This window comes from Platichthys flesus, chromosome 3 (assembly GCF_949316205.1).
Source record: "Platichthys flesus chromosome 3, fPlaFle2.1, whole genome shotgun sequence".
Classification (NCBI taxonomy): domain Eukaryota; kingdom Metazoa; phylum Chordata; class Actinopteri; order Pleuronectiformes; family Pleuronectidae; genus Platichthys; species Platichthys flesus.
The window spans coordinates 19865189-19878258 of NC_084947.1; the positions used below are offsets into that span (position 1 = coordinate 19865189).

The following is a 13070-nucleotide window of genomic DNA, read 5'->3' on the forward strand; positions in this document are numbered from 1 at the left end:
TGAATTCTTGGTGCAGGGAACACCATTTGAAGATACAGATGAAGATACATTTTCGATATCGTGCAGCCCTAGTGTGAACACATTAAAGATGCATAGAGGATATATTTAGATCTCTAAGGTCACATTCTAAAGTGTTGTCTGGGTTTTATATGTGGACAGTTCTATCTCAGGTGATAGAGAGGGTAGTCCACTAATCAGAGGGTTTGTGATTTGATCCCCAGCTCCTCTAGTCTGCATTCTGAAGTGGCTTTTGGTAAGATACTGAGCCCCAAATTGCGCAATATGAAGTGAGTGTGAATGGTTGAATGTGAAGTCAAGTGCTTTAAATGGTCGATAAGACTGGAAAAGCCTTTCATGAATACACTGTGTTTATCAGTGAATGCACAGTCCTGAGCTGTACTGAAGGACCATCAAAAACAAAGTTTGTTCCCATTTGTGTTTTTAAATCAAATAAGCTGACTTTGTACATGACATCCGAAAATATAAAAATGACGTGATAGATACAGTATCTTACAAGTGCGTCAAACTTCCCGGGTGATCTGATTTGCTTGGATCACACCAAGACCCGGACCCAGTCTATATTTTCTTTCTAACAGGTACACATTTAGACTTTGAAAACAGCAATAATGTATGTTCATTCTACACCATATGCACCTGGCCATGATGACTCCAGCTTCACTTTGCCTTTTTGAGCGGATGTCACAGTGGTGTCGTCTGTCCCCTCTGGGCTCAGTGTCACCCGCTCTCTCAGACGGGTTTATAGTCGCATTTCTACTGACAGCCCATTGTCAAACCCTGGGGATGGCTTAACCAAGTTCACACTTTTCATATTTGGGACCAAGCAGTCATGGACATGAACACAAGAAAAGACAGGCCCGCTGAGACTGCATTATTATAATTCTGTTGAACTATGCTAAATCCTCATGACTAATCCTAAAATGGCCTTGTAGTGCTCTCCCTCAGTCTCCCTCCCTCTCATGTTGTTTGCTTCAGTCTGTTTTCCTTTTTTTCTCTCATGTGCTCTCTCCACGGGAGGTACAACATTTTTTTAGTGCTGTGATTTTAGTCACATAAGTATCCCCAGTGTGGATAGTTATTCTTACAGATTAATCACAGGTTTTCTTATGTCTCCATCTTATTTTAAGGGATCATGTGATCCACTGGTGGAAATGCCTTGTTGACAGCAGGCTGCATGTACAACAGTACAGCTGCTAAGCTTATAATGCCACTGCCACAGTAGCAGTCCTTCGTGTGACCACAGGGAGGGGGCATGATTGAAGTAATAGAGCGAGTCTCTGTACTCGGTCTTGTGATGACTTTGTGTGTGTGTTAGCCAAGAGAGAGCAGTTCTCTTTGTGTATTTAAACACAATTTTAAAGAGCAGTTAATATTGAATATCATCCAATTTATCTCTCCCATTTGCTATATTTGTCATTTCTTGTATCTATTGTTAAGCCATTTCCCAAAAGTTTTGAGGTCAAGTATATTGCTGTATTTTTGCAAAAATAATCATGGCCGGGAAATAAAGACAAATCCTTGAACCTCCCCAAGGATAATGGGCTGCTTTTTAATAATTGCTGCTCATTAACTGCTATCTAAGGCAACACTCTTCAGCCTGTTACACCTACTCATGGGTAAGGAAGCAACAGGAATGAGTTTATTGTGTTAACATAATTGCATTGCATAACTGTATATTAATCGTAGATAGAGCAGTGGTATGATGTGACTTTATCACATAAGTAAGCAATGCCGAAACTAACCGTCCCCTTAAATTAAATCAAGCTGCACCAAATTGCACACACTCATAGGTATGGATTTGTCCCAGGTTTTCTCTTTGCAGTTCTCTCCGGACAAACAGGAAAAAAACGTAATAATGTAATGTTAATAGGCTGTCTAAAAATTCTTAAAGATACTGCAGATCTAAATCACTATATAATCAGCGTGTTCACTTACTCCAGCTACACTTAACACTTAGGAAGAGAAGAACGTCAAACTAATTTTCTTATGCACGACACATCTGCAAATGTGTTTAGCAACGTTTGCAATATTGCAACTGATGCAGTACAGTGGAAGCTGAGTCAAGCCAGGCTTGCTAAGCACAGTCATCCATAGCTAGCTAGAGCCAGTCACCCATGCAGGTTTTATCATCAATACACGGAAGTCTAAATTATGCCTGACATGGCTGAAAGTGAACCTAGCTTCCAGAGCCAGAAGTGCAGTAAAAGATGAATTTAAACAGGCACTATCCAAGATCCTTTATTATGATGCATGCTGTTTTGAGATCAGATGCAAGGAGAGATATCACTTCCCCTTCCGTTCATTTAATAAGTATTATTTGCCCTGATGGCACACCAATGATGGAGAGTATGTGCAAGGCTAAATCCTCAGCTCTTCATTTTGCCTTAAGACTTAAAAGAAATGCACAGGGCAATTTTACTCATGTCATTGGCTTCCCTCACAGGTGACTCAGTTCAAAGCCTTAGTTGAGTCAGGTTGATCTGTTTGCTTGAGCTCCTCTGGAGTCTTCCATCCATGACTGTTAGCGTGAGCGCTGAGTAAACATAGGAGTAGATCCAAAACACCTCCTGCGATGCCTCTACAGTGAAGGCAGAGTGAAAGGGACAAGCGAAGCAGCATGGTGGGTGGTGAAAAGTAAAGGTTGACACGCACATACAAACCGGCAGGCTCTCTGTTATCACCTCCGAAGTTTCTCCCACATCTTCCCCCTCCATCCACCCCTCTCTCTCTCCCTATAATCCCATTCTTGCTGCGTATGTGTCAGTCCTGACAGGCTCACTGCGTGGTCACTGAAGGGAATGAAGTAGATGGATATCGACAGAGCATGTGGTTTGTCACCATAAGTGGGGTGTCTTTGATCGATGAAGGGCGATAGTGTACAGAGTGAAATGAGGAGAATAGTGGTGCAATAAATATAAATGTATTGAGGAGCAGCGATGCATAGGGATCATCTAGACACATCGACAGGAGTTTTTCGCTGCCCATCTTCATGCCCCAGCACCTCTCCATTCTTGGTTTATGGTCATTGCCAGAAAGTTTTGTTTTAAGAGGCTGGTTGTTGTAGGTGTGTAGGTAGTGAGCTGGAGGTTAGATCTGTCTCTGTCTTTCATCAGACATCTCTTATGAAATAAGCATCGAAGCCCTTTAGCCCCCCCCTCTTCCTCCCCCAGTTTCTTTGCACTTTCTCTCCCACTCATTTTCTATTCCACTCCCACTTGCTTTCCCTCTCTCTCTCTACCTCCCTGCACAGGGGAGGTGAGTAATCTTTTTTTTTCTGGGAGGGGAGCCAGGGAGCTGTGGCCCATCTAGAGTTAAAAGCTCTAATAATAGTCAGTGCATCCCTCTCTTTGTCTATTTATCTGTCTGTCTATCCATCTATCCATCCATCCATCCATCCATACATCCACCAGTATGTCCGTCAGTCTGTCCAGCGTGAAGCAGCGTAGCCTCTGTGATCCAGTGAGCATGCTCACTTCGTTGCCGTGGTGATGGCAGAGGTGCAGGCAGCTGGCTAATGCGCTACTTCTGTTGTGTTCCCTGACCAGAAAAAGGCAGAAGAAGCTCACAGGATACTGGAGGGATTGGGACCCAGGGTAGAACTGGTGAGTGGAGACTTAATCTTTGTGTTTTATTCTGTATCTTTTTCTCACTCTCACATCTTTGCTTTGTCATGTGTGATGATTTTGTTGAGGGTCAGGTTAGAGGAATAAAGGTTGTTAGGGAGAGACTAGGAAAGGGTCTGAATCGATCAACTGATTTACCCATCACCACTGTAAATGAATGAAGTTAAATATTTGATATATGTACTCATGTACACAGTTAAGCAATATCAAACATATGTCACATATTAAACATATATACTTCACTACTTTTGCTCAGCCTTACATTAAAAGCATTCCTTTGGCTGCAGTTATATATTTTATGTTTGTGTTTTTTAATTTGTATCTACTTATGCATACTGTATCTGTCTGTAATTTGCTCAGACACACAAAAACACTGACTGAGTGAATTTGATCAGTTCGTACTGTTCAACAAATTACGTTAAGATGCTACACTTAACAGATTCTGTTCCTGCAGTGATTCATTTTGTGCTAGATCAAGTTATTTGACCTCTGTCATTCAGAGCTGCGACTCACTTGTTATTTAATTAACATTTCTGCAAACATTTAACTCTTACATTAGGTGGAGTTTATCATTGAGACATTGGGGGGATATTTGAGTAAAATCTGTCATCTGTCCTTCATGTATATTCATCGTTGCAATCATTTACACAACTAATTCTTTTGGTTTCTTGTTCTGTTCCAGCCTCTGTACAATCAGCCTTCTGACACCAAGCAGTACCATGAGAACATCAAAATGTGAGTCTGTCACCAAATGCTTCTACAAAATGTTTTATAAACACTCTATTAAACAAGCTGCTGAAGAGTTGGACCGTTACAATAAGCGCTCACACAGACCTCTAAAACATTACGACAAGCAGAGACACTACTATACTTTGATTGCTGCGGTCAGAAGAAAGTGTAGGACTTCAAGGCCGGTTATTGATTGTAGTTATAGGAGATATTTGTTGGTTTATACATTTAATAAAGGAGTGACTCTCTTTAGAAAACCGCTTTTATGTATATAATATAGATATATCCAGATGCTTAATACAAAAAGAAATTCACAGAGCACATTCTCAGAAACTTGGCCTCAAACAAACCAATAATTTCTGATGTCACGGCTGTACAGTCACTGTCCTCAGTCTTGCACCCAGTATAGATCACCTGGACCCACCATACAACAATTATTTTATGAATTTAACTTAATTAACAATTGCTGCAAATCCCGCTGTTAGGGAGAGATTAATGATTAAAGTTTATATTCTCTGAAATACTGGAGCGTTTTTGTCCAAATTTGACATAATGCCTTTTTACTTTGTTATACCTTACAGGAGTAGGCTTAAGTCTGTTACTCATGGTTGTGCGACCATGCATCACTCAGGAAACAGAAGAGTGACACATGCTACAGCTCTATATTCCAATGATCCTTGTCTTTTTTGTTTTCCTCTATAAACTTACTTCTACCATTAGAACTTAGAGACAGAGGTGATTACAATTACCATTGATTTACTTTTTTGACCCTGGTATTGTGACATAAAATAATAACAGCAGAGTTATTTTCGCAGCATCCAAGGTTGCATTAGGTTAATGATGAATAAATCATGACAATTTAACATGGTGGAAGATATCTGCATTGAGGCCATCTTTATCAATGCGGCTCATCATAATCTTCTAAGTACCATTATTCACTAAGGAACATCAAAGAGCTGTAGAAGGGTTATAATGGTGCATCTCAACCGTTGGCACAGTGGTTTGGGCACAGTAGCATACCACAAGATGTGTCTGACCTTGTAGCCACACAAGGCTCTGTCTTCACTCCTTTTGATCCCTTCATCGTTTGATCAGTATGATTGCCTCAAAGCAATTAACTGAAAACTCTCCCCTCTTTCTCTCTCTGTGCGTGTGCGCGTGTGTGTGTTATAAAATACCACTATGTTGCTTTGAGCCAGCACAATCGACTTCTTTGTTTTGCTAACCGGTTTGATAACCTTCGCACTTATCCCTGCTGGGATAGAGGAGTACTAATAACTGCTCAGGATTTCCTCCCAGTTCGTCTCCTGCACACTCAGGGCTCAAACCAGTCAACTGATGATAAATGCAGCATACTATTAAGACAAAATCTAACTTTGAGGTCTGAACAGCTCGTTTGGTTGTACCATTGGACAACATCTGTCATAAGTTTGTGTATAATGAATCTTTCAACCATCATGTCTTGTAGGTACTGTGCCAAATTACAGTGTTCGCTGATATCTCAGAAATGGCACAGGCCTAGGGCAGGACTAAGGGAACCTCTCGTTAGGCTTTAAGGCTGCTGATCTTCCCCTTTGCCATCTGCTGTCCAGGGGACAATGCCATATCTGTTTTTAAAGCGTTCTCACCCATACTTTGCTCAATATGTGTTTGTTTGCATGTTTGGATATGTGGAAGTGTTTATGTTGGTTGGGGGTTAAGGCTGTAAAGATGGAATGTGTTTGTAATTGCAGATAACATGTTTGGGGAATGAAGCATGGGTCATCCTGTGAGTTTTATCACTCTAGATCCAAAATGTTTTAATGCTAGCTTCTCATTTTCCCTAAACTTGCGCACCATGAATTGCCCACTTCCTCATCGTCTGTCCTTGCTTGTGACCCGAGGGACCCCGTGGCTCAGCTGAGGTGACTAATGTAGAATACGATTACATTAATCAGCGGGGAACGTGACCTTACAACTGACAGATTAAGTGTCAGAAATAAAACTCTGTCTTGCAGCAAAGAAAGAGTCAAACTGAGTGGCTGCCTAAGGAGATTACTGGCCTTGACCTTTATTTGAAGCACTGTGGCTAGCTCTTCCCAGCCCAGACAAGTTTTATAAGTTTGGCTCCCCTCACTGTCCTTCCCAGCCAGAAGCAAGTTTGAGTATCGAGCGGTGGCATACAAGGACAGCCATTGTATGTGTGTGTACGCGTCTGTTTGTTTGTATATTGGATAAAGATGTTAGGCAGAAAAAGTCAAGAAAGAGGAACATGTTTGTGAAACATGTAATGTATGAGGGAACTGTGATGAAAGCCAAAGCATTGTTTGAATTTTGGTTTTCCTTGAATGCCCTCACCGTCTCCTTTTCTCTCTATCCCTCTGCCACTCTGTTTTCTCTCTGCCTCTCTTTCGTCATCCCTCTCAGAAACCAGGCAATGAGAAAGAAGCTCATCTTATACTTCAAGAGGAGAAATCATGCTCGTAAGCAGTGGGTAAGTAGAGAACTGGACATGTGTGACACTTTACTGGGAATCTGATCATGCCTGATGACTTGACCTAGCTTCTTCATGAAGTTAATAGTCTTTTTTGGCAGACCAAAGAAGAATAGAGCTCAAGGCTTGGTTAGTTGTCAGTAATTTATTGCCATCAGGAGAAACGATTTAAAAAAACATACAAAACTAATCTCTTACTGTCACCATGAAAGCAGATTCCAGAGATTTTGTTATACATCTGCTGAATTCAGCCAAGCACCATAATGAGCATTGTGCGGGGTTAGTAGCCGCTCTTGCCTGGCAGTGACTGAGCGAGACTGAGCCAAAGAGCATGACTATAAATAAAGCAGAGATCAATGGGGCGAGCTCTGATGCTGGAGCCAGACGAACATCTTAAAATCAACTGGCCTGACAGAAAATCATTATTGCAAACCAAGTCCACAGTTTTATCCAGTAGATTCCACAAGTTGTGAATATGGCAAAATATAGCTTTTTCAAAGAAGGTTTCCAAGAGTAGATGTCTTGCCAGAAACAATTGTCCTTACAGCTCTGCATTCATTATGTATTGAAAGTTTATGTGAGGTCAGTGAGAGGAGTTTTCAAATTCAGCACCTTTCTCAAAACGCATGTGAGTCATGGATGAGTGTCCAGTCTTCTCATGCTGTGTCTAAGTGGGGGAGGTAGCTCCTCCTGGGCTGAGCGAGGGGAGACATCACCTTGTTGTTTATGAGCCTACTGAGGGTCGTGTCTGCGCCAGGGTTAATGGTCTGCTTTACAGCCTGCTTGTGAGGAAGCTGGGAAAACAGTGGGCCGTCGTCTGTCAGAGCAATGGCTCAAGGCCAGACTCCCCATAGAATACCAAAATATCACCTTGCCCCCTCTGGACATGTAAAGGTACATGTTCAGAGACATCAGAGAGACTGAGACTAAGGAAGTTTACTGACTGTGATTATTGAACTGTTGGACAGCCTTTCTTTTGGCAGATGTTTTATTTGAAAAATACCTGTTAAATGCGCAGTGTAGGATTTAGGAGAGATTTAGGATCTAGCCGCAGACATGGAATATAGTTAATTTGAATTGTGTTTTTGTTAGCATAGAATGCACTCTTTATATCTTCATTGGGAGCCTTTCCTCTTCCACATAGACCATTATGTTTCACCACAATTTTTTCATAATGGTCAAGAAAAGACAAACGAAATGCGATGACAATGAATTTAATCTTTTGAAATTACACAATAAAAAAATAAAAGACATGTCTGGAAATTTAAACCAGTAAACACTTCACTCTGCAATTTTAAAAGTTGTGGAATTATATTTCTTTTAGACTTTGTGGTCCATTCAGTTTGTGTCTTGACATTAAATGTAAGCGATATTGTGAACCATTATTGGATCCACATTGGATTAAGCTCTTTGCCTTTTCTGTTTTGCTTCAGGAACAGAAATTTTGCCAGAGATATGATCAGCTGATGGAAGCCTGGGAGAAAAAGGTAGAGCGCATCGAAAGCAATCCGCGGCGCAGAGCCAAGGAAAGCAAGGTGCGGGAGTATTACGAGAAACAGTTCCCAGAGATCCGCAAGCAAAGAGAGATGCAGGAGCGCATGCAGAGGTGAGATCACAGTTTTTTTGTTTATGTGTGTGAAAGTTAAAAAAGATGGATAATTTCTGGAACTGATTTAATAATTTTGCTTTGTTGTGTTAATACTGTTATACCTTAAATAATGAATGTGGATTAATGTCACTGTGTTACGTGAGTAACTCAGTTGCAGTCTCTATTTTCCCACTTGTAGCCGCGTTGGGCAGCGAGGAGGTGGGCTGAGCTCGTCTGCAGCTCGCAGTGAACACGAGGTCTCCGAAATCATTGATGGAATATCAGAGCATGAGGTAATCTCTAGTGTTACTGTTTAGTGATGTTAAAGTGGTTTGCCCTGCCACCTGCTCTTGTTTATCATGATCATGAGCTTTTAAATGACTATGGAGATATGACATCTAGATGAATGGAGTAGAGAGCTTGTCAAGGCTTCCAAAGCTGCAATAATTAAACTCTGGGTGTGTGTGGTTGTGACTGAACTTCACATAAAATACTAATGCTGGGCTCCTGTTAAATATGTGTAAGCAATATACCATAAATACAGCTTATGCTTTAATTTTCTAACTTGATTATTTTGTCAATTGTCTTCAGTTGTTTATAAGAACAGGAGTAAATGAAAGAAAAGAGGAACTTCAGGCCTGTGTAAAATAAGCCATTAATGACTTCCATATTCAGAACATTGTATTTTGATAAAATATATTTATTATTTATTATTGAGTTTCACTTTCTTTAAACAGTAGTGATTATAAATATCATAACTATATCATAATATCATTGAAAGCATAGCCTGAAATAATTGCAAGTCAAAAGTCAGATTGGCTCAAGATTAATTGATGTTTCCCACTGTCACAAGTCACACATTTCCTCTCAAGAGGCTTCAACTACACAACATACATCCCTCTTTTCCACAGACCCTCAAATCAGTTATTAAACACCCCTAAAAAACTAGATAATTGGTGTTAAGCATATGATCCAAGACGTCCAGCAACTACCAACAGATCACAACCGCTTCTCCAACATAAAATATAGCCCAAGCTTTCTGTAATCACTATAACACCTTGATGTTTTATTGGCATATGCCAGTACATAATGTCACACACTGCAACAGTCCTTCTGGGTCAGCCTTACATGGTTCCAATGAGGGATTATTCTTAACTGCTACACCATTGGGATATTTGTGGTAACCAAGTTAGCAGGGCTGGCCTAGGCTAGCTACCAGCCCTTAAAGGCCACCACAGCCATGCGGCAAACACAGTTGCTTTACGACAGAAATGTTCCCAAAACGTTGATACTGTCTGACAGTTTTACCTGACTGTCACTTTTTATACAGCCTTCCCTTGTCTCTCTTTCCTCCATTTATAACGTCTCAGTCAACACCTAGTGTCAGCTGCAGGTTCATCACAAGCTATTGTCCTTATACTCGTCCCTGACGAAGGAAAACATCATTGCAGTGGTGCATGTTAGCATCGGCTTCTAAATTACAGCTTTCAATGTTAGCTACTCTTGGAAAGGTTTTATTATCAAACATGTCAATAAGGTTCTCATCTTAACAGCATTCTTTTAAAAAATTGTATATTTGTGCCGACATGGTTGCCATAGTTAGAAATATGATTGGTTCATCTAGTAGAAATGTCAGCCTGGGCAGATGATTTGCTAAGCCTGTGGTGTCAGACTCCAACTAAATGAGGCACTGCTCTTCTTAGCAATGAAGGACCATGCTATGAGTGGACATTGCTGAGATAACCACTTGTCATACAATATACCTCTTACTAACATGCCAGCGTGGTCCCATTAAACTGTGTGTCAGAGCACCAGTGTCTTTCTATAAGTCCTGTCCCCTTTCCTGAGCTCAGACATGTTCCTACCATTAAGATGGTTTCCCTAATCAAATCAGCCCTCTCACTCCAGTATAGTGATTTCTGTATTTCGCCTTGTCTACTTCAGAACACAGAGAAGCAAATGCGACAGCTGGCAGTCATCCCTCCTATGCTGTTTGATGCGGAGCAGCAACGCATCAAGTTCATCAACATGAATGGACTGATGGATGACCCAATGAAGGTGTACAAGGACCGACAGGTTATGAACATGTGGGGCGAGCAGGAGAAGGACACTTTCAGAGAGAAGTAAGTTAAACAATTTTTGAAAATATAGTTTCAACTTCTTTATTTTTACATATGTTGACTTATTGGAGAGAATAAAGCTGAAATATCTGTCGGTAACATTTCGGAATTTCGCATTCAGAGAGCTTCTTTTTAAGCAATAAACTCAGGGATGTCTTTTGAAGTTTTTGTGACCAATGAAGGGAAATAAGTTGTTTGTAGGGAAGTGAATCTTCCTCTTTTGAGAGAAGCAACAGGAGACGTTTCAAACTCATTTACTTTAAAGCAGGGTCACCCTGGAGTCATGTGTCATGTGACTATTCCATGTACCAGTACCATGAGAATATTAAGGTTATCCCACCCCCACTGCAAAGAATAAATGAGAACAAATTTGTTATAAACATGGCTCAGAAAACGAGGTCTTCATGGAATTGTTATAATCGTTCTGTGGACTGACAAAATATCGGATGATTAACTCTTCATTACAGACCTGATTGATTCATTTTCATTTTCAATGCAATGGTTTTAGTACAGCCATTAGTTCCAATTTTTTTTTTAATATGATTCCTTGTAATTTAAAATGTCTTCGCAGCATAACCCCCTCAGTCTATCGCTTTGTTATTCTGTGATCATCGTTTGTCCTTCAGCAATTGTCAATATATTTAGTTATTCTCCGAAGCCGGTCTCAATAGTGTGTTTGTTCTGCTTTTACAGGTTCATCCAGCACCCAAAAAACTTTGTGCTGATTGCATCTTTTCTGGAAAGGAAGGTATTGGTTTCCCAAATGTTCTCAAATTTTTTTTTTGCGCTGCATTGTCCCGTCTTCTCCAGACATGGTTGTTAAAAACATTATATTTCATTTATGTTTCAGACGGTGGCTGAGTGTGTGCTGTTTTACTACCTGACCAAGAAGAATGAAAACTACAAGAACATAGTGCGGCGGAACTACCGACGCCGTGGAAGAAGCCAGGTATTCTCGTCTTAGAAGCTAACAGTTTAAACCTTTTCATCAAGCCCCGTGTGAGGTGCACCACTCCCTGCTGTCAGACGAGCTGCAGACACACAAACACCAGATGTCTTCTCGGGCTATCAATTGTCCACTAGACGTCGGCTGCTGTCAGTCATTCATTTATCAGTAACTAGAACCATTAACTCAGTGAAGAAAAAAACGTTTTCTGTTTCAGTCTTTACATTCTAGGCCTGACTCAATTCTCTGCATTTAAACAGGTTAGGTAAGGACAACCACCAATCAAATTTGGCTCAAACATTCACTTGGTTTCAAAGATGAACAGATTTTTATTGACCCCATGTTCGTCTCATACTTTTTTAACACAATAAATCGCACACCTGTAGGACTTGTCATTACATCTGTCACAAAGGTTGTACAAATTGAATCTCAAAACCATAAATATCACTTTGACCTCACAAAACATATTTTTGGACACAATTATCTTTATGCTTTTTATGATAAAACATACCTTAGACACTATATGAGGCTAGACAGGCATGAATGTAAACTGCAAGTTAGCTTTTTGATGAAAGTAAACTGAAGTGGGAAAGTTTTGGTTGTGCAAAATGATTTAATCTTCTCTAAAACAAAAGGCGGAGTATCTTGCTGTGTCGTGTATGAACATAATCTCAGTATCAAGCTTGTTTAAGCTATAAAATGCCAAAGGTGGCTCAGTAGTGCTGATCAAGTGCCACAGATTGCTCAGCACCTCATGTCAGCACGATTTCCATACTCACACTTTTTCTTGCACACAGGTAATATCTATTGCCAATGAGCTCCCATTTATTACTTAGCCTCAGATCAGGGGCTATATGTTTAACTTTACAGTGGCAGGTGCTAACAGAATGGCAGATTAATTTACTGCCGACCTTTTCCTGTTGGTAGGAGGATGGTATCGCCTCATTTTACCTGAAGAAACCTCTGCTTATTACCTAGCAGCAGCAACTAGCACTAATGGCTCACAGGCACAGAGGGAGGTAACGGCAGAGGAGGAACAGAAAGTGCAGTGCTATATGTCAGAATGACTACAAATAATAATGGAGATTACGTTTGGATAGTGAAGGTGAGAATAAGTGATAGGCTAATGCAAATCTTAATGTATTTTCAGCCTTACTGAGTGGGTTGGCCGTGAAATAGCTCTTTTAACTTAATTTACTGTAGGTATGGCCCTGGATCATCCTTGAGAAAGTTTAGAAGCAGCGCTAACACTTCTACATATTCACGGTGGATAGAGATTATTAGAGTGATACATCTGGAGAAAGGGAAAGGAAAAGTGGAAGAGCTCGCCTAGAGGCATAAGCTCGAAGGCAGCAACTCCAAACACACCAAACGGAGCAGCAGATGTTTTCGCTGTTAGTATATCTTCTTTGTCAGTGTTCAGCAGTGTTAAAGGTTTTTTGGTCAGTTCTGTGTCTCTGTACTCATCTGAACTCTAACCCATAAAGCCCAGACAGGCAGGAAGCTGGTGAGGAAGTGGTTCAGGGTGTTTAAAGCACAAAGGTTGTGCAGCAGAAAAGCCCTGCCGTAATTC

At 40.7% G+C, this 13070-nt stretch overlaps 1 protein-coding gene across 10 annotated transcripts in view; it reads left to right on the forward strand.

Annotated features, from left to right (window-relative positions):
* Window positions 1–13070, forward strand: part of ncor2 (nuclear receptor corepressor 2) — an 86156-nt gene that overhangs the window by 38998 nt on the left and 34088 nt on the right. For 6 of the 10 annotated variants that reach the window (XM_062383793.1, XM_062383854.1, XM_062383835.1 and 3 more), the window contains exons 7-14: window positions 3564–3620; window positions 4324–4376; window positions 6777–6843; window positions 8277–8449; window positions 8610–8724; window positions 10376–10554; window positions 11245–11299; window positions 11402–11500. In XM_062383793.1, the coding sequence (XP_062239777.1) occupies window positions 3564–3620; window positions 4324–4376; window positions 6777–6843; window positions 8277–8449; window positions 8610–8724; window positions 10376–10554; window positions 11245–11299; window positions 11402–11500 (798 nt within the window). The remainder of the gene's footprint in view (window positions 1–3563; window positions 3621–4323; window positions 4377–6776; window positions 6844–8276; window positions 8450–8609; window positions 8725–10375; window positions 10555–11244; window positions 11300–11401; window positions 11501–13070) is intronic. The other 4 variants (XM_062383817.1, XM_062383860.1, XM_062383868.1 and 1 more) reach the window with 1 other exon arrangement.